The 26,811-nt window shown below is 42.6% G+C and overlaps 1 protein-coding gene and 2 long non-coding RNA genes across 3 annotated transcripts; 2 read left to right on the top strand and 1 right to left on the bottom strand.

The window, feature by feature from the left end:
- Positions 1 to 39: 39 nt before the first annotated feature.
- Positions 40 to 3,766, top strand: LOC129734393 (uncharacterized). Its single transcript, XR_008730003.1, has 2 exons — positions 40 to 1,458; positions 2,433 to 3,766. It is a non-coding gene; the product is annotated as an uncharacterized LOC129734393 (long non-coding RNA).
- Positions 3,767 to 5,727: 1,961 nt separating this feature from the next.
- Positions 5,728 to 15,334, bottom strand: LOC129734394 (uncharacterized). The gene is made up of 4 exons (XR_008730004.1): positions 15,308 to 15,334; positions 14,901 to 14,999; positions 9,714 to 9,765; positions 5,728 to 8,074 (listed from the first exon to the last, which is right to left on the bottom strand). It is a non-coding gene; the product is annotated as an uncharacterized LOC129734394 (long non-coding RNA).
- A 1,696-nt stretch (positions 15,335 to 17,030) lies between these two features.
- Positions 17,031 to 26,489, top strand: FBXO47 (F-box protein 47). The gene is made up of 10 exons (XM_005439392.3): positions 17,031 to 17,211; positions 17,636 to 17,806; positions 20,630 to 20,706; positions 21,258 to 21,335; positions 22,470 to 22,578; positions 23,499 to 23,675; positions 24,250 to 24,396; positions 25,003 to 25,145; positions 25,537 to 25,696; positions 26,352 to 26,489. The coding sequence occupies exons 1-10, from the start codon at positions 17,031 to 17,033 to the stop codon at positions 26,468 to 26,470; spliced, it is 1,362 nt and encodes a 453-aa protein (XP_005439449.3). The 3' UTR covers positions 26,471 to 26,489.
- Positions 26,490 to 26,811: the final 322 nt, after the last annotated feature.

Genomic DNA, 26,811 nt, shown 5'->3' on the forward strand with positions numbered 1-26,811 from the left:
GCATCTCAAACCTCCCATGTCTCAAGTGTTGGAGTTGTCTGTTATTCTATTGCAAAGTCTTTCCCCTCTTGGAAAAGAAACAGCAAGTAGAGGAAAAAGACCCAATGGAGTATTTGAAAAGAATGAGTCAGGGCGAAGCGAGGCTGGACTTGCCCGGATTCCTCCTGGGACAGCAGAGCCTGCAGCGGTGGCAGTCAGTTCTGACATTGAACTCTGCCTGCAGCCTGGCACCGAAGCCCTGGATGTGGCGGTAGAAAAAAGTGCAGTCCATTTTTTAGCTTGGTGTGGGGTGTTTTTGTTTTGTGGTTGGGTTTTTCCTCCCACTATGTGCAGCTGACCTCCTCCCTCCTCCACCAGGAGCCTTAACAGGGGCAGCAAAGCAGGGGCAAATCTTGGTATGGGCAAAATACGTGGATGCCTCGAGCAGCAGGCTCTTGGGGACAGCAAAACCGATGCTTTTTGCTGCACACTGGCTCTGCCTGCATTCAGGAAAGTTGGGCGGGTTGCCTCTGCCGCTCTCCACGGAGAGGCTGGGTAGCTGGGGGTAGATGCTGCTGGTGGCCCAGGAGAGGCCAGGTTGGCTCTCCATCCCCTCTTGCCCAGCTCTGTCCTTTTCTCCGCTCTCCTCTTTGCCTTCTTTTGGGGCAGGTGACATTTAATTCTGTCTTTGTGGCTGAGAAGCCTTGTGCCCTTGTCTTTTTATCCTGTAGCTGGTCTTCTACCACCATGGCTTCAACTCCCTGCCCTCCTCTCCTTTCAAAGCAGCAGTTTCTTCCCCCTGCTCCGAAGAAAGGGAAACCTGATCCATTTTAAGGGTAAAACCCTGCAGAGGATTCACCTTCAGGCTGTTTGTGAGCCAATGGCTTTGATGCACTTTTTGGCATCTAATTAGTTTGCTAAATTACTAATGATGACCCTTTCTGTAAAGGAGACAGTGTGTGGAAAAAAATTCCTAGATTCCTTCAAAATATGTCCTAGCGGCATGGCTGCTAATCGAGCAGGAACAGAGTAGGTTTTGGTGGACAATGATGGGGACAGAGCGCTAGCCAAAGTAGTGTCCTCCCATGGGCTAAATCCTGAAGTAAATCCAAGCTCATTCATGGGCCTGTCACATAAATAAGGAGTGAACCCCTTCACACCATTGAAAATCTGAAAATCACCTCGTTAACATCATAGTTTTTAGAGCCTGCTAAAGTCAGTGGAATTTTTTGTATTATTTTATTTTGTTATGTCTGTGACAGGCCCCTGGTCTGGATTTGTACCTACGATTCCAGAATCTGACCCTAATTAAGGGTTTCGACGCTAGACCTCTCAGGATTTTCTACTCCTCCTGTGCAATCAGAATTCAAGATAATCTGCAGAAATATCTACCCTACTTCCACAGACACCAGCCACAGGATTTGGCCCTAAACTGAGGAAAGCCTGTATAAAAAAAGAGAGTACAAAGTCCAGTGTAAGGTAAAATTTTCTTTCCCTCACCAAAAAAGGTGTTGGTTGTAGGGGACTTTTTATCTTTTTTTTTTTTTTTTTTTTAATTTTCTCTTGATCCTCAGTTATTTATTCTGATAATCATGTTTGGTGCATATTTTATCCACTGGCTGGTTCAGCTGTCACTGCTGGTGATTACTGCCAAAGGCAGGGTCTGTCTAATTAATGTTTTCCTTCTCATCTGCTGAATTTATATAGCCATTAAAGATAAATATGGATGCTTTGTGGCATTTAGACCCCAGATTATACTTTCTCATACATAGCCACTAGGGAGACTTTTGCTGCATTTTATGGCATAAAGGCACCAAAATGCTCAAACAGGGTAAGTCAAATAGATCGTGCCAAGTTGTTATGGCCCAGACAGTCCCTCTTTAGACTTATTTAGAGGAAAACTTTATTTCCAAATAAAGCTTTCAACTGGAAAGGGTTTTTTAACCCCTGCTTCCCTGAAGCAGAAAGAATTCAAAAGGATGCTGTCATCTAGTTTTTGCCCAGAATCGATCTCCTTTGACATAGTTATGAGTCCGTAAGGAATTTTCTCTGGAATGAAGTCTCTTCAAATAATGCCCTTGTTTTTACTGTTTTTCTAACATGCATACACAGTAACAGCAAGATTTTGGGTACTCCTCTTCCCCCTCCAACCCTTACAAATGCTAGGTAGCATCCAAGAGTTCTGAAATGCTGCGAATTTCAAAGAAGGCAGGCTTTAAATAGTGTGCAATTGAGCTGTATAAATCACTGGTGTATTATTGCAGCCAGGATCAGTAGAGGATTCAAAAAGGATCAGATACTCAGGTGGAGAATAACAACATCCAAGTGCCACTGCACAGAAATGGCTGAGATATGTAAAACACCCATACTTTAGGGAAGATGTCAAGTTCTGAGTGTCTGGAGTAAAAAAGGCTTTTTTCTTTTTTTCTTTTTTTTTTTTTTTCCCCACTAAGGAAAGAAACAAAACAAACCAGCCTATTCTGTAGCTGTGCACCAGATGTGCACCTTGTACCAAGGAATATGGTTTGAGGTATTGTCAGGTGGAGCCTTTAACAGCTCCAATTCATGATCTCTACAAGGTCTTAGAGTAGGTGAAGAAGTTACTGCCCATGGTCATGTGTGTGCTCTGAGCTGAAGGTTTGGATCTGACCAGCATCTCCCACTGCTCAGCCTGAAGAAGCAAGGCACTTACAAGCTGCCTTTCAAGGAGGAGAAGAAAAATACTCTGTCCTACCTCTTGACATGAGGTCTGGCTCTGGGCGCTTGAAGTTCACATCTGGGAAGCTCGCGAGTCAGCAGGAAGCAATCTTTTCTGAATATTCTTTGGACGTAGCTTTGTAGTCGAAGAGGTTGGTTGTGAAATTCTGGAAAGCCCAATGGTAATGTTGCTGATGCCTAGAAGAAAGAGAAAAATGTCTTTACCAGCAGCAAGTACTGCTCTAAGGTTGAAGAGGAGAGTCTGGGTGCGAATATAATGCTGGCAGCACCACGTCAAACGCAGCAGGATTGATATTCCTTTCCTATCAAACTCTGACTTCAAGATGCCGGTTAATCTTGCTAGTCTCAAGTGCTGAAACAAGAACATGATAATGGCGACTCTGGCGTAAAAAGAATTTGATTTTGCTTTTAATCATGTGGCTTCTCTAGCCACATCCGGAGGTTTTCCTCTAGATTCTGATGAACCCAGCATTTGGGCTTGCTTCAAAGCAGACTGCATAATGTACATGTGTATATCGACCTGTGTATTTTATAGCTATAAAATGGGCTGGGGCTGTTAGCTGTGCTCAGTCCGTTGCTCAGCTGGTTAAAAGAAGATGCAAAACACAAACTGCTACGGCTCCTCATTTGTCTTTCCAAGCACCGTGCCTTGGCAGTTTGTGGCAACTGCTGGGCATGTCATTCGGGCATAAGGCAGCTGCCTGTCATCGGGCAGAAATTGGCATCACGTAGCTGCTGCCTGGCCACTCATCTGCGTTCAGCAGTTGGGAAAACACAGCACGGGGTTGGTTCTGCTCCCATGAAAGTTGGGGGCTAACCCCCACCCCATTCTTGAGATCCATAGGAGCAGGACTCAGATCAAAAAATATTCTTTTAATAACTAAAGGCCTACTTTCCACATACTTGAATTTACAGCACAGTTGGACTATTTTGAGGGACTAAAGGCACTTTAACTGTCTTTTAATGCAATGTATTTACTATGGATTATCTGCATGGAATACAGTCTTAATATTAAAAAAAATATCTTCCTTTTGGACTGCTTTGTTTTCAAAATAAAACATGCAAAGGATTATTGGTCATGTTATGTGAACTTCTAAGCAAGATGGGATTTTCATCATGTATTCTTTTAACTGACACTACAAGAATACAAGGATTTTTTTCTTTTAAGACATCCTTTTCTGTCTTGGTAATAACACATCATTATCAGGAGCTGTTCCCAGGACATATCTAGGATAAAACCTAATGTAATTGAGGTTTGAATTAAGACTGTAATTTTCTTGTTATATTCTGCTCAGCTTAAGTTGTTTTTTTTTCCCCCAGCCTTCTCAGCTTGAACAATGAAGTTTGCTTGGCCTGTTTGACTTTTTGACAGTAGTCAGGTTTAGTGATTTGATCTCTGCATTAGCACCAAATTATTTTTAAAATGTAAATCACTTTAAAGGTCATTATCTGAGACTTCGAGGTTAGCACCTCCACTTTTAGGCTTCCTTTGCTATTATACAGTAAAAGTATGAACAAATGGGCAAGAGCAGTAACTGAAAGGAGATAATGAACTGTCGGAAAAGGCCCATCTTGCAATTGGTTACGGTATCAATAGGCTGATTCCTGTGGGAGCTTTGATAGCACTGCTTCCATCAGTGTTACACCTTGAGTAGCTGCTAAGAGCATAGCCCGTAACCCTTTCCATGCGCTTACCTTGCACGCTGCTGCATCGTGTAGAAACATCCAAGGCAGCACAGAAATTGCAGCGATTCAGTCCTGCTTCTCATCCCCTGCAAGAGGCAAGTCTGAGCCTCGTTAGAGATACAACGGGGTAGATGGATGTTCACAGAGGCAGGACAGAGCTGTACTTAAGGCATGGGCTGTGGTCCAGGAGTTGCAAGTCTACGACAGTAAAAGCAGCTCCTGTTATCTCAGCTACTCATCTTAATATATGAACAGTAACACACCCTGTTTTGCCTGTGGCTATCTAAATTGTAAACTCCCCATCCTGGGGCTGTCTCATAGCACGTATATGTCCTGTTCTTGGTCTTGATTCTGCTCGAGAATCGAAATGCGTAATTTTCTAAGCATAACTTTGTCCCTTATGCCCTTCTGGAATGAAACACCGCCCCCCCCCCCCCCTTTTTTTTTTTTAACTGCCTTTCAATGGTTACAACTATGTTGCAGTATTAGAAAAAGAAGTAATATACCGGCTTCTTCTCATTTCCCCTTCCACCTACCCAAGCCCCTCACATCATCCCCTCTTCCCCAGGAGTCTTTTCCAGGTTGGGAGAAACTGTGCTAATACAATACAAACTATGACTGAATTTAAATATTTTAAAAGAATTCTGCTGTCCCGATGCCTTGTTCTATTTTTCTAAGCGGAGAAGTAGCAGATATATAATTAGAATATATATATATTCCATATATATATATATACACACACTTATATGCAAATACTTCATAACATACAAATAAGAAAAAATGTAAATAGCTGTCAACAAATCGTTTTCATACCAAACAACATCTCAGAAACAGGGGGAAAAAATACCTTAGCCATTATGCAAATAAACAAGGGTTAGTACCCTGGAAATGCAACCTCAGGTACAACAGCATGCTGAACCATAATTAATAGCACTGAAAGCAAGTCGGGAGCAGATTGCTACAAAAGGGCCTGTGGGTGGTGGAATAAAATCTCAAATAGATGCACAGCTCCAGATCTGCACTTTACAAGTGCTGTGGAATTAAGCTTTCGTTACGACTGGGAGCAGGGAATTAGGGCTCCAGAAGTCCTCACCTGGTTGTATATTAAATGTCTTTATGCCTTGGGGTGCCTCACCTTTTCTCGGGGAGGATGGGAATAATTTCCTTTCTCACAAACAAACTGTAAATTTGCTGATATTTGTAGGATACTTACAGATGCTCAGGGGAGAGGTGTTTTCAAGGTGGGGTGGAATTACTTGCTGAGGTGACTGCAAGCATCATACACGTGTCCATCTCAGAAGCAGGTTTTTTTCATCTCTTATGCTCACTAAAAGAATTTAGAAATCTTGAGTCAGCTTTGGAGACGAGGAACGGGTGCTGCTGTAGCCAGCCTGTCTGACTGGAATACATAAAACACACTCGCCACGGCTGGGGTGGTGGGCAGCAGCACTCGCCCAAAGTGGGGCTCATAGAAATTCTAGAACAGGTTTTGGGGAAGCCATGAAGCTGACTATCATGCTGGGGTTTTTATTATCTTCCTGACACATTTTTATTAGTACGCATAAAATATATTTCTGGCCCATGGATGTGAGAAATAGATTTTTTTGTTGTTGTTGCATTTGGCAAAGGGAACTGTATTTCCACACCCCCTTCTCTATCTGACACACCAGCTCTGTGCCTTAGTGGCTGCTCATCCACCTCTCCCAGGAGGCTGCATCTGCCTCCCCATCACCAGGGCTCCACAAAGAGCTAAAATGTGCCTTCAAACATCTGTACGGTCTGCGGATCAACCTGCTGGGTGCTCTGGGTGCTTGGCAGGACAAAACTCAGCTGGTGCCTGCAGCAAGGGCTATCAGTATTTCAGGCAGGTAGTTCCATAGAAAACTTAGAGCACAACTCTTCTTACCATCCCTTAATCAGACCGAATTATAAAATTACTAATCAGAAGGCTATGCTAAAATCGCAGGGATAATGCCACCACCCACCCACCAGTTGCCTGCCTCACCAACCCCTGCTGCAGAGGTACTTTCCACCCTGCAACACTGGCTTCTGCCAGCCAGGTTTCAAACGGCTCAAGTGATGTTTCTGCCACCACAAATTACTATCAGAAGCTCCACATTACTCTCCTGAATGGCAGATAGGGGAAGATTAGAGGGTGGCATCATGTAGTGCGATAATTACCAGCGCAGCTCCCAAAAAGGCTCAACTAACAGGCTGGATCTAAGGAAGCAGAACACACCTGCACATTTCCATTCAGCTACCACGAGAGGATCTCTGCAATAACCTTCATCTCCTCCCACAGTTTTCTCATTACAAAAGGATGAGGAAGAACCTGTGAACCTAATTCACATGCTGAAAATTTTCCAAAAGCTGGGGTTTATTTTTCTTTATCTTTTTATACAACAAATCCTGGTTGTTCAGCAAGTAGGTCAGAGCAGGCAGAAATATTCCTTTTCCTCAGAAAAACTGAGCTAAATTTTGTTGGTCCCCTCCTCAATTTGAACTAAAGTTATAAAAACTGGCAGGTGGTTTTGTTACTTTTTTAAAAACCTGATAAATCTTCAGCATGTGCTGGCAGAATGCATGTAAAGCCCTTTTCCTCTGCACAAAATACGTAACTCATAAAATTTCAGGCTTGCTGTGATAAAGATAAAAGAAAGCATTTTCTATTTGGGTTTGTGGTTTGTTTTTTTTAAGTACTGAAAAGAGCGGGTTTGCTGTTCTTTTAAGAATAATAGTGGGTTTCATGCTCTGCAACAAGCTGCATGCAAGTACCTACAGGCTTCCTGGTGCCTGCTCTTGAGGTTATTTCCATGACTCCACTTCGCTGCAGAAGGATTTTTAACTCCGCCAGCCTACAGACCTACAGACTAATAAGAAAACCCAGGGTGAGAATTTTTTAACTCCTTCGCCCTTTCTAGTTGACGGAGGTGGGGATAGCTCAAAGTGCCTGACTGTCCACAAAGACATGAAGATCTACGATAGCTCCCGCTGATGGCAAAGCAAGCAAGTGATGCCTGGGGGTGTCTGACAGCAAGAGATGCACAAGTTTGTGTGTGAATGTCTGAGGAACAGCCTGTGCCACGAGCTTGGGCACTGGGAACACAGGACTGCTTAACATGCAGCTGTGAAGAGTAAAACAGAAGCTTGAAGCAATCATCAGGTTAAGGTTTTTAACATTAATGCTATCCCTTGTTACTGCACTTTCTTGGTATTTCTATGCCTCTGTTGCAGGCTCGATTATTTTCCCTCCCCAGACAGGACAGACGCCTTGGCTTCTGTGCAGTTGCTCCGCAGCTTTGAAGAGAATCTGCAACAGAAACAAGGTTTTTCTTGGTGTTTCTTCAAAGGAATAATAGGGCCTACCAATATGCTCAGCCTGAGAAAACCGATAAGATCATAAAGCAGAGTGGTATTGGCTGCAATAACTTCCTATCTGTTATGAAGCTTCCCATGGCTCAAACGGGTAATTATCTCCACGTTGTGCTGACAGGTTCCCATCTGTTTAGGGCAGAACATTGCATCTTAAAAAGAAGCAGAAAGGAAAAGCACCAGTTACACTCTGACAGGTTCGCTCGGCTCTTCAGAATACCAGAGGAACTTGATTGAGATGCTAATGAATTCCTAGTAATCCACTTCTTTATTTGTGCTGGTCTCTATTTCTTCTGCAAAACCGGAAGATGGAGAAAAGCTGAAGACAGGAAAAATATAAGTAATATTTGTAAGGAAGGAGCAGACTGGAAAACCTAGAGGCCAGATCCTCAGCTAGGATTTGGCAACGGCAGAGGAATGACTGATATGAGGTAAACCTTCGAAGGATGAGCAATATACACAGGGCACAAACCTGTACTGCCTTTGCATCCACCTTATCCACCCGCTTCCTTGCCTTGCCTCTTTCAGTCTTACATTTTCTCCACCCAGATGTTTAGTACCATCATCTGAGGCAGGAAGCAAGAGCTAGGGCTCCGGATTCTGCCTCTGGTGTCTTTCAAACAACCTTGAAGAAGTCCCTCGGCTCCCCCTGCTTCAGCGTGTTTAGGTAGGGCTTACCTCCTCCGCAGGGCACGCTACACAGCTCTCTGATTTAACGCACACAAAGTATTTTAAGATCCTTGGTTGAAAGGCACAGAGTGTTGTTAATTTGTCCCAGCCATCATCACTGTCCAAAATGAGCTGGAAAAGGCAAGGAGAAAATGGCAAACCCTGGCATTAAATCTACTTCTGCCCCACATGTCCCAGAGCAAGACATGTATGATCCCAAGAGGAATGAGGATATTCTGTGTGCTGGTGAAGATCCTGCCATGGCTCCTTGCAGGTTCAACAGGATGCCACTTCGGTTTGATGTTGCACAGTGAGGACATGGATGATGCAGCATCACAGAACTGCAGCGAGGATCAGAGCAGCCAGGCCATGTAGTAACCTCAGTCCTTTAGGGCGCGGAATGCATTAAATAATTATCTCTTGCTTTCTTCCCATTTACCTATCTTTTGTTAAATTTTCCATTCTCTTCTTTTTTTCCTTTTAATTCTTCCAGCTACGTCTCATCCATATCACTGCACAGTTCCGCAAGCAAAATAAAAATAAAATTTAACTTTGCATTTATAAAATTCTGATCAGCTTCTCAGTAGATCAAAGCCTTTCCAAGGTCTGGGCCAGGATGCTGGATGTATACATTCCTGCCCCTTCCTAGCCCTCTGCCATTCATCAGCCCTTCCACACTCTGTCAGCAGTCCCTAAATAGAAATGCCAGCCAAGGAAGGCATGGCGAATTTGTCCTGAGAATTCATTAAGAAGGATGATACAGCGCCTTAATTTGCTCCATATCCTAGCACAACACATAGCAGAGCTTGTGCTGGATGAGTCAACAAGCCCCCACTAATTATATACTTTTATCACTTTGTAACAAGCCTTAAACTGCTTTCTTCAAGAATAAATGAAAGGCTGCTTCTAAGCTCCTTAATAACATTTTAGAGTTTCAGTGAAACCTCAGGAGAGAATAAACATTTGGCAAATGAGGAAAAATTTTATTTAAACAGAGAAGAAATTTTACTGCTTAAGACTGCGTATGAAGTGACACAAAACTTGGAAGCATCGTGCCTTTCTTCTGCGGTTTATTATTATTATTATTATTATTATTTCCATTTTGTAATGTTTATAGTGCACTAGATGCTGTTCTTATTAGTCCTGCTCCTAGTGGTGCAATTTTTCCAGCATTCTCTTTCGACTCCCACCACATTTTATGTTTTGTTTTTATGCCCCAGCTCAATTCAAGAAACTGCAGAAGAACGCCAGCTTTCTGCCTGTTGCTCAATAGCTTTCTAGTTACTTACATCTAGCCCTTGGGGTGGCAGGGAAGATCTGAAGATGTGAAGAACGCATGTTCTAAAAGAAAGATCAAAAGAACACCTTAAATAATATATAAGGCCAGTTTTGGGAGGCTGAACACACTGGCTTGGCACACACCTCCTGTCCTCAGAGTAGTAAGCGCATGAGCAGGATGGAGGGGAGCAAGACACAATCCTGCCCTTGCAAAACCAGATGCAATTTGTTCAGGCATGACAGACTGCAGAGTGCCTTCGGGGACCCTGGAATCATCCGGAGCTGGACAGGGCCTCCAGGGGCTTCTCCAGCTCCCCACCCCAAAGCACACAAGTTTCCTTGCTTCTATGTTAACATATTCCTATCTAACCGCTCTTATTTCCCATCTGCACCCAGTTCTACGTTTAAACACAGGTGCTGATTCCCATTGCACGGATCTCCCGCGGTTTTTCCTGAAAATCATGCATGGGATTAATGAAATAACAACTGAAAACTGTGCTGTTTTAATAGCACGAAGGATTTAGATCTTGCCTACAAAACCATGGCAGAGGAATTTAACTACATGCTTAAACACTGCTTCAGTGACTTTACGGCTACCTGCCAGCTTCCTGCAGATTCAAGATGCCTCATGTGCTTGGACTCTTTGGAAAAATCCCACTAGCAACCGTCTGCCGTCTAAACCCCAGGTATTTGAAAAGCTGACTCCATCACAGTCCTGCTCTTGTCATTTAAATGTTGCCCCCCTCCCCGCCCCCACGTTTCTGCCACTTGACAGTAGCAGACACCAGAGCCAGAACTGATATTTTTACCGAAGTTACTTAATGTTGCTCACACGTTCAGTGTAGGCAGGGAAAAGATAAACCGGGTACACAAGGCAAAGCCACTCATGCATAGAATAAGCTGTTAGCACTTTAGCAGAGCCATCACCATAGTTTATAACTCAATCGTACTTTTTTCCTTATTAGCTTTCATCCCATCATCTCAAAATGGTTCACAAACATTGACTAGATTACAGGGCCACAAAACAAAAAAATAAATAAATAAAAAATTCCACTGCCACTCATTCAACCAATTTAAAACAAACACAAGATAATACTTTTACCCCACAATGCAATTAAACTGCGGAACTCAGTGTCACTGTTGCTAGCATTAATTATGCCAATCACTACGTAGTTATACGTATTTATATAGGTCCACCACTGCATATTAAACACAGGAGCCTGAAACAAACTCTGGAAACAAACCACTGTCAGGCTTCAGAAAACTGCACCAGGAGGAGGATACTCCATATATATCCCATTTTATTATACCCTTCCCACAGGCAGTGGTATCTGGGAACTACTAGAAACACTAATATTGGTGTAAATAAACAAATAGGGCAGTCTGACATTCTTTACTCCGGCATTCCTGAAATGCAACTCGTTTTGGCAGGACACAGGGGTGCAAACCCTCAAAACCGTTAGGAAAAATCTCTTCACGGGAAGGGTGAAGCCCTGGCACCGGCTGCCCAGGGAGCTGGTGGAGTCACCATCCCTGGAGGGGTTTAAAAAACGCATGGATGCGGAGCGGAGCGCCGTGGTTTAGTAATGAACCTGGCGGTGCTGGGTTAATAGTTGGACTTGACGATCTCCAAGGTCTTTTCCAACCAAAACGATTCTATGATTCTAAAACAGCAACAGGGGTGAGGAGAATGATACCTTACTGTGTGTGACAGAATTGCTGAAGGGTTTACAGAGGCAGAATGCAATTGTGTGAAGAGATAGTCAGCCGTTCCCAGATGGAAAAAGAAACAGGGACAACGTAAGGTCTTTAGGCGCTACCTAGCTGGTGCTGCTCAACTGAATAGTCAGACTACGCAGAAATGCCTTGGAGGCACGTTATTTTTGTACACTTTTCTAATTCACCTTTTCAGCAAAAATACTACCATCGTGGTTACATCATCAAGGCATTCCCGCTCTCATTGTTCTTAATTTAAGCAGCAGTTATCAGATGAGGCCACATCATTATATTTGGGGTTGATTTTTGTTTTGTTTCTATTTCAGTTTCACTAAGTTCTTCCTTCAATAAAGTTCCAGAAAAATAAACAAAACAAACGAAAACAAACAACTGCCTTTCGGGGAAAAAAAATATGAATAAATACTAAGGAAAAGTCTTTTAAACCAGCTGCAGCCCTCTGCTGCCATCGTATGGGAGCTGCTTTTGGAGCAGCAAGAAAACCTCTCTTGAGAGGTGCAGTTAACTAACCCCAGGAGAACTAGTTATTTATAGTCATCTACTTCAGAAGCCGAATTTGTAAAAAGAAACAGTTATTTTAAAACACAGTTTGTGAGTGAATACAAACTGTTTACTGCTCTAACAAAGAATGGCAGCTCGCCGTGATTTTTCCCTGAGATTGCAGCACCACAGAATGACGCAATTTTAGTGTAATGCAATAGCGTGTAACGGCTGCACGGCGATCAGTAACTACTCCTTGTAGCACAGCCTCTGCTACCAAGAGTTGCAGGTGGTATTGTGGCACATTTTTGTTTTACAATGCTACAGCTTTGCTCCTAGACATATGTCATGGCATGCTGACTTAATGTCGTGATAGCTTTCCACCGCACCGTGATATCCATGCAGGCTTCACGGTCCTGCGTGAGCTCGGCCCACAGCATCACGTAGCGAGAGGCGCGCTGCAAACTGCTGCTCTGACATTAGCACACGCCAGGGCCCGGCAGCGTTGCTTGGGATCACGTTTTCCCTCAGCAGGTTGAAGATGGAGCTGGATGGGCCTGGTCGGGCTGCGCTAAGGGGTGGCACAGAGAGCTGGTCACGGCACAGACCTACTGGGGGGGAAGCCCTGCTAGGGGGGAAGGAGAAGCCCTGGGGTGGGGGGGAGCCCTACTGAGGTGGAGGGGGGGGGGGCGAAGAAGAAGCCCTACTGAGGTGGAGGGGGGGGGGGGGAGGGGGGCAAAGAAGAAGCCCTACTGAGGTGGAGGGGGGGGGGGGGAGGGGGGCAAAGAAGAAGCCCTACTGAGGTGGAGGGGGGGGGGGAGGGGGGCAAAGAAGAAGCCCTACTGAGGTGGAGGGGGGGGAGAGGGGGGCAAAGAAGAAGCCCTACTGAGGTGGAGGGGGGGGGGGGGGCCAAAGAAGAAGCCCTACTGAGGTGGGGGGGGGGGGGGGCGAAGAAGAAGCCCTACTGAGGTGGGGGGGGGGGGGCGGGGCAGAAGAAGCCCTACTGGGGGCGGGAAGGGAGAAGCCCTACTGAGGGCCCGCAGCGATGTTCCTTGCGGTACCCCACACAAGCCCCACCGCACCTCACGGCCCCACGCCAGCCAGCCAGCCACCCCCCCCCCCCCGCCAGCCAGGGGCCACCTCCCCGGGCCTGGCAGCCCCGACAGCCGACGTGGCCCGGCCAGGAGGGGGCTGCCAGCCGCCACCTACCGCCAGGGCCGGGCCGCGCCTCACCGCGAAATGGAGGCCCAGCCGCCGGCGGCCTTAATTATTCATGAGGGGGCGGGGCAGTGACAAGCGATGAGGGGCTTTCAGCCCGGGGGGCGGGGTCTGATTAAATATTCAAGAGGAGGGCGGGGACAGGAGGGCGGGAAAGCCCCGCGCGCGAGGCCCCGGCTTCCCGCCGCCCTCCCACTCCGCGCTGCAAGGGGCAGCGGGCGAAAAGGCGGGAAAGTCACTATTACAAACAAATTACCACAAAACCCCACGGAGAGGGGCGGAATTATTAAGAATACTAATGACACGCTACTGGAGCAAAATATTTGTGTTTCCTGTAGCGATTTCTTCCCTCCAACACGCAGGTGACTGCCTTTGGCCCCATTGACAACCACCTCCCTGAAGCTGAACTTTCTTTTTTTTTTTTCCAATTTTGCAAACATTTCCACTGCCGACTAAAGCACACAAACACAGGCAAGCACGCCTGTGTGCACCTGCCTGCGGTATATACCATAGATACTCAAACCCTCCTTTAAACCCCAGTAGGGAGTGTGGCTTGACTGAAAGCTTTAAAAAAAAATAATTTTCAATAATAATAATAAAAATAATGTATTTTTCTTCACACACACACCCTGGGACACGGGGTATGGTGCTCAGCAGGGTCTGCTTGCCCCAAAGCCCCCCACTCCTCTGCTGTTCCCTCAGGCAGCCCAGTGGGCACTCCAGCCAGAGGTGTTTGTACACAGGATTTTTCCTGAGGTAAAACATAGCTTATAAAGCATTGTCTGTAACTAGGCATCATCTGCAAGACCTTCTCTATTAACTATGTGTAGGTTTGGTTAGGTTAACTATGTGTAGGACCCCGATTTCAGCCCTTTTGACTGAATTTTGGCGGGCTGCGGGGGAGAGGGGCTGCAGAGGGCTGAGAGGAACGCGGCCTAGCTGGTTGTTTGGCCTAAAGGTCTGTCATAACCCAGCTAAATCCAACCCAAAAACGCAGGTAAAAGGCCAAATACAACTCACTCCAGCAAATACTGCAGCCTGAGGAGCAAACTGAGGGAAATAAAAGCAGGTGCTGGCATTTTCCTTCTGCCTCTGAGGGCTGAGCTAAGCCAGCCCTCCCTCACAATAAAAATTCCCCCTCGCCAGCAGCAGCAGGGTCAGGATTCCCTGAGCTGTGCTTTCTGCTCATGCTTACTCACTAATTTAGATGCTTACGGGACTGGTTTGTACTACCAATTTGATGTCGAGCCTTTAGCATAAATAAAAATAAGTTTTTTGTAAGTTGTCGGTGTAGACCATGGAGTAAAAAGTACCAATGTAACTCCATGGCTGTGCTCAGTGCTTTAAGGTTTGACATCCTTCACGTGAAGTATGTTTTTATTAGCACTGACAAGTTAAAAGAGAAAATTTAAAAGAAAAAAAACCCCAGAACCTAAAAAATCCCCTGTCAAGTTAATATTTGAAGCAATTCATTTGATGCTCTTTGTGAGGAGGCAGGGAAACTGAAAGGTTCCAAACCAATCTCCAAAGTAAACAACCTTTTACAAGAAATGTTTGCCAAATGCTAACAGGAGGCTCAGAGAAATATCAGGACAGAAGTGCATCCATTAGCAGGAGTTTAGCAACTGCTTAAGGACAAGAAACATTCAAATGGGGTTGAAAGTTGATGTTTTCTGCCTTGTAAACAAATTAGCTTATAGCAACAAATAAGACGACCCTTATTGGCTAATATTATGAGTTTAGCTTGTTAAATATTTAACATTTACCTTTCAATTTCCAGTCTGGATTAAGCAGTTCTCTAAACAAGTGGTATCCCAGCAGCAGATGGAGATGCACAGACCATTGCCTTGCTCTGGCTGAACTCCCTAAGAAATAAAAACCACATTAAGTCAAAGATGAAGCAAATGGGAGCTTTCGGTAGCCTCTAAGCTTTGGCTTTGAAACTTGATGTTTTACTCCTTTTTATTTACATTAATTTTATCTAGCTCTGCTCTAAATTAAAATAGTAGTAGTCAATTCAACTTCAATCAGATTGAACAGAAACAGACTGGAATTGGCTGAGTACTTCTGAAAACCTCCCTTATGGCAAAGTATTTTTTTCTTCCATATAACAGGATTGCAGACCCAAGGTAAGAGTTTCAAAAAACACTTAAAAGATGCCATAAATCCTTACAGTACTGTCCTGCTAAAGACAGCAAGGGGTGTGAGGGAGGAAAAGAACGTATCATAAGATTGCAACTTTATTTCTAAAGTATGAATCAGAAATACGTATCAGATTTAGCCTGTTGAACAAAGTTTAGTGGTGCCCTTTTTAAAAAAGGGAGTGGAGCTGCTTTGTGTATTGTACACAAGGAATTTGCCTTGAATCCACAGTTGCGTGTATAACGTTTCCACTGACTTCAGACTTTGCTTTCTTTGCTTTTAGAAGATAAACACTTTTTCGTATAACAGTGTGTTGATCTATAGGTGGTTTCTTGATTGTTCTTAAAGGTGTTACCTCACTTTTCTGTCTCCTGCCTGAGCAACATAAAAGCCTAATGAAACACTAATTTTAGGAGCAGTTACGTTTGCTCATGAGCCTTGTGAGAGTTTAAACTATCAGCTTCTTTAGCTAGCTAGAATTATACCATACCTAAAATAAAAATACTTCCAGTGAAGTATAACTTCCTTAAATGTACAATGCAAACTCTCTCCAGCATGCAAGCACAAGCCAGCCAAACCCGTTTGTAACACTTTTAATGAAATGCCCCGTATTCTTCCAGTTGTCAGTACAAACAGTGCTTCCATTGTGGATGTGGTAATTTTGCTCAGTGGCATATTAGAGAGGTCTGGCTTGCGTGCTTTCGTAATAAATATGAAGGATGTTTGGAACTTGTTTTCTGTAATTTCGGTAAATTTTTAATCTTTGAAACAATGAGGTCTATTCTCTGAGTGCATTTCCCACTGATGGTAACTGGGATGTTGCACTGCAGCTTGGACGGGTTCCAGTTATGTTACTACCACCACTGCTGCCAGCTCTTGTAATTATACTGCAGCACTCGTTCTGTTTGGCAATCTCCCTGAAGCCTCAGCTGCTCGAATCAAGAAATAGTGTGAAAAATCTCAGTTTAAAAAAAATATTTTTAAGAGGTAGTGAGTCACTAACTCTCATTGTTGCCTGACAACGTGAAACATACCTATTCTAGAGACTCAGAAGCCAGAAGGCAAATCAAAAGAACATATTTACTGATTTTTTTAAAGCTCATTACTGTTCAGACCCTCATGATTTTGGGAGAGCCTGGCTCATGGAATTTTTTCACATAGCAATACTATATAATTTCTTTTTGTATCACACATATAGTCATTATATGAAATCAACCTAAATGCTGCAAGAAAAAATGGTTTGAACTATCACTTTGTTACTGTTAATCTTTTTTTGGTCATACACAAGCATACATATAAGTAGTTATCACTCTAAAGGCATCAATAACATGAAAATAATTTCGATAACATCTCTATAACTTTTTCAGATTCAATAATAAGTGTAACAAGTTAGAAGAATGTTAATTACTGTAGCTGGTACCATTGCATGTACTTCCTCAAGAGTGTCCTTTTAGAACTGTTTTCCTAACTTTATGACATCCCCTAGTGCTTTTATTTTTTCCTCCTCTAAGATCAGCTGAATAGTTCACTCTCCAAGACACAGAATTAGAAAATAATTTAGTAAATTGCATGTCATTGCACTAAATTCAAACAAAAAATTATCCTGAGCATATGGCAAGATTTTCACACTCCATCACAGTGTCCACAGTGGAGTGATTCCCTCTTAGCCTAGTTTTGGATATAGTATTTTCCTCCTCTGAAAACAGGACTGTCATATTTTCTCTCCAGCTTAAATTTATGGGACTAAGGGAACAATGCCGTCCACTGCAGGGAGCAGCTACACCCTGATTCCGAACCAGAAATACAGACGCAGTAACCGTCGCTCCAGACAGTGCTGCAATGTCTTGGACGAAGATTCCCAATCTCTGTCAACACTTGGCTATTTTCAAACACTTCCATTAGAGATCTTTCAAATGGTATTGAATTACCTTTCAGGTGAGACTCTAATAAGAAAAGGTATTACTTCCAATATCTGAAAACTACCACAGAAGTTTTCCATTTACAAAAAGCCATTATTATTTAAAATGTTTAGCTTTTATCTGGCTGAAGTCATTTTACATGACTTATTCTCTGAATTTTCAGCTTTTATGTATGAAGAACCAAATGACCAAAACTTAAATGATAACTATAAACTATTTGAAGTGGGTTTTGCCTATTATGTGTGAAAATTATTCCTTAGATCTGTTCTTTTCTAATTACTACAGTTTGTTGGCAAAGGAGATAAATGGTAATTAAATTTCATTTTATTTGTAAATCTTATTTCTTGGCCTATTTTTGAAGTAAGATAAAGTTACTGACTAGCAATCAGCATTTTTCTTGCAGTAAAGATTTACAAGTATACCGGTTTTTGCTTTTTCAGTAAAGGATATCAGCCTGCTGAGCATGGTATCGAAAACCATCAGCAACCGCCTTATTAATTACATCTCAACCCCATCAGGAAACCGAAGGCTTTTATTGCAAGACTTCCATAACCTTGGGCTACCTGGCAAGAGAGAAGGATCCTATATTTTAGAGCACTACAAATCTCTAGGTGATCCTTTAATGCAAATGGTAACAATTAGAGGAGAACCAAACTCGCTTAAAAGGTTTCTTCTGTTATATGCATTGATCGGTAAAATGCTGAGGATGTGGCCCAAATCATTTGCGCAGCTCTCTCTGAAAGTGAAGTTCCTCACCGTGCCAAAGAGCCCACTCAAATACCATTAACTGGCAGGGGGAGGTGGGAGGAATTACCTGAAGCAATTCCAAAAGCTCTTAGTTATGGAAAAAATAATGTATGTTCTGCCTCCCCTATGTTGATTTCTTCCCATTAAATGGTAAGCAGGGGCTGGGCAGAGGATCAGTTCGCAGTAGTAGGTGTTTCCAAATTTAGTTTGTTTGGACACCACCACTGGAAATTGCAGCAGAAACCAAGGCTCCCAGGCCCCACGCTAGCTGAAGGAATTTGGCTGCCTGGACTGCCTTCATGTATCCCTTCGGAGCAACTCACATTCCTCAGTCTGGGAAATGTAGCTGCAGTACTTAAACCCAGCCTAATTCTAAAGTGACCAACAACAGTTGCCATCAGAAAGACTCCTCGATAGTCTACTTGAGATGTGTTACAGATGACATTCCACTTAGAAAAGAAGTATGCTCATCACAAAAATGTTATCACAGTTGTCAGTGACTAGCATTCCCTTGGGCAGCTTTGTATCAGAGTTCAAAGGCTGAAATGGGCATGAAGAACACATTTTCCTCTCACTCTTAGCTTAAGGGCAACGTGAAAATGCCTACACTTCTGCTGTCATGGTATACCATGTGCTAACTAAACCCTTTCTGCGTGAAAAGATTCACCTGTTCTTTCTTTCAGCTGCTCAGACCTTTTTTTGGCGCACCGTAATAGAAATCCAAACCAAATATCACGGGTTCGATGGTAATGAAGAGTGTGGTACAGCCTCAAATTCAAAAGTGTTTGCTTTTTAACTTTTCTGCTAATTTTAAAACCACACTGATTCTAATTCATTCTAAAGCATTCTATCAGAGAAACAAATTAAATTAAGACATAATTTGATCTAATTACTGTTACCTATCTGATTAAAAAAAAAGTTGTTTATTTGACAGAGAATAAAATGATGCCACAGTTAGATGCAGAATTGTAAGTATGGTTTGAACTCAAGACATTAAATAAAAGGCATACACAAGGTAAAGGAACACTGTTAAAGTAATTTAGACCAAAGACCTCCTATTGTAAGCAAGCCATGTAGGCTTTGAGGTATCTTAAAATAATCTTAGTGGTTTGTTTTTAAAATGAAGCCTGAAACCCCTACAATTCTTAAAAAAAAATAAAATCAAAATTAGTTTGGGCTTTGTAGTGATCACATACAAAATGGCAACAACTTCTTTAAATGGAGGTGTGAACCCATTGCTGTAGCAGGCCTAGTAGTAAAAACACGACATATTCAAAATATAAAGATCATTGGCAATATCTGTCTCATCAGTGGAATGCTCAAGAGAACGTTTTTGGCAAGAGGTTAGTTACAAAATCAATATTTACTTTACAGCAGGAAAGACAGGACTCAATGGGAAAAATTCATTCCCATTCAGAGAGCCTGATCAGGGTCTATGTATTACATAAATCTCACTTGAACTTGGAGGGGTCTGGCTCCACTCAATTCCATGGTAAAAATGTTCCAGTACTTGTAATTGGGTCAGAATTTCAGTCACTGTTTAAAATGGACTTGAGCTGTGAACGATGGTGGCACTGTCCTTCTGCACAGCGAGGGTTTTGCTGTGTAACACCAGGAACAGTACGTTTTTCTCAACCCGTTTTACTCAATGTAATATTTGCAACTGATCTGCAACTACACTGTCTTAACGGTTTCAACTGTTCTGCAGGGAGTTCTCTCCAAAGTCCAATCTAGTCAATAGAAAATTGACTTGACTGAGCTTTGGACCATGTCCTAGCCTGATGAATAAATTCTGTCTGTCATGTAGGAATGCTACCGCACTTCTAAATAAGGAAAGAGTCAATTTAGAACCACGGTAAATGCATAAAGTAGTTTTTTACATTGGAGGAATTATGTATGTTTTGAGAGACTGACAATTCAGACAAAAAAAGGCCCATTCCACCGCTGCCCCCCCCACCCCCCACACATGCTCTTCACTGAATGTCTTGGTTAATTAACAAACGAGATGTATATATTTTATTCTGGTAAAAGTTTTTGAAGAGCAGGTTGTTAACCCATTTTCTCTCAGTAGTATAGAAAAAAAACTCTGCTTAACAAACAGCTGTTCCACACTATAATAAACTCCAGACTTTAACATCCTAAACACATACCGGTTCGGTCCTATATAGGAAAATAATTTTACCTCTTAGCTATGTTTTACATTAACACAGTTTAGAATATTTTCTTTTTAGAGCATGTGGCTATCTTGAAAAAAGTTTTGGAAGCTTGGCTTTCCATGATGTAAGGGGAAAACCAGTGTTCCCCAGGGTACTGTTAAAAGAGGTGCAACAAGTAACATTTATTTCCAATATTTTTAACAGCTGTAATTCTAAAACCAATATAGTAATTTTAATAGGGCTCCAACTGTGATGAACAGGGCCTTTAAAACAACACAATAAACAAGTTATGGCATAAGTTGCCATACTCCCTGACAACATTTATTTAGTAAAGGATGTCCCCTCTACAAAAGCATATCCATCCCTTCTCCAAAGCACCGATTACTATTTGTGCTGCTCTTTTCACCTTGCAGTAGCAGCTTTTCCTCACTGGTGCATGCATGCATGTGATGTGAATGCTTAAGCTAATTCAGCGACGGATGTGCCATGTATGTATACTCATAGTCGTGTATGTATTCATTTTGTTCACAGGATTGTTGCTTAAAAGATGCACGCTTCTATTACCTACCAAAGATAGGCTGAAGTATACACACAAGATTCTCTCAGAAGTAAGTTCACATTCCTTTAACTGATGTTTCGAATTGTCCCTCGCGCTTACAATACGGTTTCTATAAGGCAGCCACTAGCTGAATTGTGCCTTTTACTATCCCTTTGCTGGAGTTCATTACTACTGTGTAGTATTTATTGATTTGAAATCAGTCTCTTTTTAATAACAGAAAAGCCTAAGCCAGCATATTGAACGCAAGGCTGTTCTACCGAGATTTTGTATTCCAAGGCCTGTGGGTTTCAGTTTGGGGACTACCAGAAATTCTGTGAGAGCACAGCTCTTCATAGAAACGTTACCCTCCTGAGAACAGGATTGCTCCTCTTAGAGACATTTTACACACCCGTTTGACCGCAGTTTTGAACTTAATGCTGAGCTCTAACACCTAAACACTCTAAACCTAGGCACAGTAACTTGTTTCCTTATACAATAAGGGAAGGGAGCCTTTCTGTAACTCTCTAATCGGTATCGAAGTACACAAGCAGGACAGAGCATTTTCGATCACAGGAATTAGCTTATGGGCAGTGACAAATTACTAGTGTTTTGCATTTGCAGGTTTCCTGTTTTAAACTTAACGGGTGTCCGAGTCCTTTGCATTGTTTAGGATTACAGTGCTATGGGGTGTTTTTACAGGTACAGTATCTTTATGGAGAGAAGGCAAGTATTACAAATAGAAAAGAAAATTAAGATAATTTTCTAAATTCGTCTGCGTTTTTGCAAGATACTTAGAAGCATAAGATGGTTTTGAGCCTTGGGGTGTAGCAGGGGAAGGTATTTATTCACACAGTTCTCTGAATTTCCTTTCTGGTTGTTAAAGTTGCTGATGTGACTCTTGAGAATTGCTTCGTCTGGATTTCCCTACCAACCAGTATGGATTTTGATTAGTGATTTATTATCTAAGAAGACATGGGAGAAGTGCAGCATTTTATTTCACAGCTTCAAATTCACAACTCAAGAGCAGAGATGTTTTAGTTTAAAAAGGAAATGGCTATACACATCATATGCCAGAATATTTTTGTTAACTTGTGGTAGCTTAAAATTAATTAAAAATAAAAATCAAAATCAGTGTCAAATGAATTAGTACAGCAGGCTACAGCTTATGTACTGTAATAACTACTGTGATTGCAAATATGCAGTAAAACACTACGGGTAGGACCTTTTTAACACTACTTGAGGTATTTGATTGTGAGGTGTTAGAATTGTCGTAATGGAGGCTTTACTGGAGAGTAACTTTGTTAGGGAAAAAATAAAATCTGCAGAAACAAATTCTGTCTTAGAAGAACAGGCATTTTGAGCACATTTTAAATGCATTTAAGTCATAGAAACTTGTGCATACAGGTCCTGTATACATATGCAGCATTAAAAAAAATTATTATCTTTCTGTGGTTTAGAGTTACAGATAATTATTTGTGCTGGGACATTTGTCTTTGTAGCAAATACCTTTGTGTACTTTTTCACATAAGGTTCAAAAATAAGGTCTTGGCCCTGAATGTGGAACAGCATTAGCAGCTTTTGATTCTGGGCTGCAATAAGCTTAAGTAAAACCCCTGCCATAACATACAGCACCTCTGCAGCAGATAATGGTTTCCCTGCACTTGTCAGGGAGATGCTGTGCAGACACCACACTCCAGGTATGACACCTTCCCTTTCTGCTCTTCTAACAAATTGCAGGACAGACTGTATTTAGCTAATGGGAGAAACGGCATTGTGACCTAAATCTATGGCTCAACAGCTTCATTTTTACCCCCTTTCTTTTGCCATCTTCAGATCCTAACAGCAGGCTGGGATGAATTAGAGTGCCACCGGGTTTTTAATTTCCTCTGTGAGCTGAGCAATTTAGCCCATAAAGTACAGACAGTTGTCAGCAGCAAACCAGGTAATCATCAAAGCAGACAAAAGTTCTACAAAATCAAAATGTGCTATCACAGAGAAGGTAGAAAGTGGATCTTCATTACTGCAAACAAAGTGTGTCTAGAATTGAGAACTTTTCAGCTCAGCTAAGCCTTGTAGTGCCAATCCTTTCCTGACTCTCACGTATGTTCTCTTAGCTCTGATACTACGCGGAAAGTGGGCACTCTAAAGCAAATACTTGGCTTTCATATAGATGAATACAGCTATCTTTTCTTCAGTAAAAGCAAAGATAAATGCTTTTGTCTTTGACGCTTATCCTGCAGTGAAGAGGATTATCTTGAGAGGTGTTTAGGTTTTTTTTTTTAATCAATCCATTATCAAACCAATGCATATGTTATGTATATATGTAAACAGTAACATGGACTCGAAACTTCCCTACTGTACACCAATGCCAGTGAAATCAATGGGAATGAAACCAACACAGAAATAAAGCGATGCAGTAAAAAGTTAGGTTTAATATTTCTGGAACACTGATGTGGCACGTGCCTCTCAAGAAATTCTCCTGTTACCCAGCACAGAACTAGGTATTTCTGCGGAATACTTCATACACAGCCACATACACTGTTCCTCTTTCCACTTACTGATGCCAAAAACCAGAAACCAAAAAACGTAGCTGAGCGCCCTTGAAGACATGCATGAGTTACTGCAGAAAGGTATCAGAGGGCGCATCGATAGATTCTGTGACCTGAATTAGTGCAATGTACCCAAAAGAGCCAGACTCAGGAAGTAACAGCTGAGAATTCCATTAAATCCCCCTAGATGTTCTTAGGCAGCTTTAAGAAAATCGTTCTTTCTCTTCCTATGAAAAAAAAAAAAAAAAGAAAGTGATCATCTGTATCATGCAAGGCTTAATGGATTTATAATATCTGCATTCTTTTACCCCAGGAAGTGCCCGAAAGCTAGAGCTGCGGATAAGGTTATACTGTCGTAGCGTCTTGTTGAACCACTGGAATCGTCGAAGTGATTCTGCATTTTGGTTGACTCGTATTTTAAAGCCATGGCCTATGGTTAATCAAGCTCGCCTGCTGTATATCATCTTTGGACCAGTGTCCTCTCTTGACGGCGAGTAGTCTGGGGGGGTTAATTTTCAAAGTCTGTTGCCTGAGAATGAGGTTTCCTCGCAGGATGCAGCATTTCTGAAAACTGAGCTTTATGCAAATAAAGTGTAATTATGTTGCCTAGAAAAAAATAATTCTGCTTAACCAGGCCTCACTAACATACATAAAATACAGAAATTATATATATGTGTATTATATATACACACACCCATATATATATATGTTATAATTCAAGTGAAGAAATTGCAGCTCTGTTCCTCTATTCTCCCCTGCTTAGAGTTAGCTCAAATACACCTCAAAGCAGTATCTGTTTCCCTGAAGAAAAGCATGTTTTCTTACTTAATTATTAGACCTGGGTTTCTTTAAATCACCCTTTGATTCATGCTGCAGCTACCACCGTCCCTACTAAAATGACGTATGGAAAAAAAAAATAATCTCGTGTCCCAAAGACGGAGTTGTGTTACCTGAATTCCTCTCCTGATTCTGCTGCAAGGCCCAGTTTAGCACCTTCCTTGTTTTAAAAAAATAATCAAATTACATTGTCACTTAATAGCAGTTGTGATTAATATATTGCTCAGGACACGTGGTTTGGCAGAGAATGATAGAAGGACCAACAGATGAGACCAGTCTGAAAGGTCTAGCAGATGCGATTAAACTGCTGTACGATACAGAAGCTAGAGAATGGACAGCAGATGATGTTATCAGTCTTGTGGATGAGCTGTCAGGTGTGTTTTTGCCTTTGTCATTAACCCATAGGATTCTGCGATCGTGCCCTCCAAATCTGGCAATAACTGTGTTTCAGACGCGCAGGTGCCTTGCGAAACCGACTGCCATATTCCTCACGGTAGCTGTGGCATAACTGGAAAAGTCGTTACCCTTGGAAGCCAGGCAGTAGCTGGGATGAGAGAGACCCAGCACTGCTTACAAATTCAGGCTGTCTTTCCCCACGGTGAAATATTTTAAGAATCTGTGCAGGCCTTTAAAATTCAAGTCTTGTCTAGCTATTATTAAGGAAATGTCCAAGCTGTCTAAGCTGAAAACATAATGTTTGCTCAAGCCAAAATTCTACTGAACAATGTTAATGGCTCCATTGAAAGTTAGTTTTGGGTGAGATTGTATCACATAAGCTGTCCTGAAGAGCTCTAACTGTATCGCCAGTAGGAATTGCTTGTATGAGTTCATCGCTGCAATTGTATTCCAGAGGGTATCCCCTCACAAATTCTGGGTCAAATCAAAGCCAACAATTCATAAATTCACACCTTCCAGAACAGTTATTATGGCACTCCTTTCTTTTTGTTCAAAGATCACTAAAATTCTGTTTTATTACAAAGTCATTCCCCGGGAGTGGCTCATGGAGAACAACGCTCGGCTTCTAATTCTGAGTGGAAACAGCATTTGCTTCACTTTCATGGCCAGTAAAGCTGTGAATGGGAGAGCCGTCGAGTTAGCCAGGCTCATGGTCTTCCTGGCTTTGGTGAGTACTACTGAACAGAGCAGGCTCAGCCCTTCTGTCTCCTTACCCTGGGATTTGCTTTTTCAGACTTGAAAAGTTTCCCCACCTACTCCCACACACCAGGAGTAAGTCCAGCAGAAGGCTCGGGACTCTTCCACTCCCTGGTCCTGTCTGGCACATCTCTGCCAGCCAGCAGGCCTGTCCTCGAGCAGTCCCGCTAGCAGCGTCTCTGTTAACAACGCAACAATAAGAACAACCTCTACGTCCTCGTAACAAACCCCGATTTTCCAGGCCACGACTGCTACTGATCCAGTCATTCATTAGAATAGTTAATTCTACAAATTAATCTTGCCTTTTATAACCTTATGCTCCTCATGAAAAGCTTGTTTCTAATATTTCCTGTCTACGTCAGGTCTGCGAGAAGGACCTATACTGCATGGACTGGGCAGTAAAAATGATGCAGAAGGTCTGCAAAGTTTTCAGCACTCCGGGGGAGAGAAACAACTTCCTGCAGTGCGTGGAGAACGCCTTTGCCCACATGATCATGGATATGTTACAGGCAGTACTGTCCGGTAAGCCCGCAGGTCTGCGAGCTGGGACAAGCTCGTTAATCAGGAGCTGGCACTGACTGAGGCATCGAGCGAGGCAGCATGGCATTGCAGCCTGTCCTCCCTCCATCCTCCCCAGGCGGAACAATATCAGAGCGCCTCAAGTTCTTTTGGTAGCGTAAAATAATCAATCAAGTGTCAAAACTGGGAGAGACATTTATTTTAAGCGTTCTCTCTTGTCTAAGAGATTCCTAGTCCCTCCAGAGCACTGGGCCCGAGGTCCTTTTGGGCTGTGCCTAAACGCAGGCGCTGAGCAGCCGCCAGCCGGTTCAACTCCAGAAGCTGCAGTTGCTCCCTGTCCACAGCTTGTCAGCCTTGATAAAACCTCAAAACTGATTACGATGGCAAGCTGTAAAGATGAACAGCCCGCTCACTTAGGACAGATTTTTGTCTTAACGCACAATTGTTCTTGTCCATCTTTGGACAAGCTGGTGAAGGAATTTTGGAGAGAGTCGCCTGTGTTATTTCACAGCTGTCCTGCCATCAGGTGCGGTAGTTGATGCCTCATAAATCTAAGCAGAGGCTGCTGATTCAGCCTCTGCTGAAAACACTGAATGAGTAAGATTTATCTCCTTTAGTGTTAGTAATAATTTAAAAAATGTTTTCTTTGGCCTAGTAGGGGATCGTGATGAAGAGGACACCAGCTTTCTGAATTTGTTTCACCTTATAAACGCACAAGCAAACTTCCATAAAGAAATCCTGTACCTGACCATGAGAAACACCACCACCCCCCCTTGATGCTCTGAATTTTACCGACTCTTGCTCTACTCCTGCTGGATTTTTCTTCCTTTTTTAAAAAAAAAAATTTGCAAAGCAGTGCCCAATTAAATTTTAATTTTCCATTCCAGTAAGAGCTGGAGTGGCAGTGGGAGAAGCCAGTGACATACATGTCAGACCAGCTGAATGAGCTCATGGAACCATTGGGGACCTCTGAGCGTTCACAGTGGAGTTGTGTGTGTTTTGCTCCTCTGAGGCTGCATTAAGACACGCTGAGGAAGCAGGCTGGGGGCCTCTCGTTTGGGAACATAAACCGCATTCTTTTCCCACTGTGTATGTTTGCATACACAATAAAAGTGACA

This window comes from Falco cherrug, chromosome 20 (genome assembly GCF_023634085.1).
Source record: "Falco cherrug isolate bFalChe1 chromosome 20, bFalChe1.pri, whole genome shotgun sequence".
Taxonomy (NCBI): Eukaryota; Metazoa; Chordata; class Aves; order Falconiformes; family Falconidae; genus Falco; species Falco cherrug.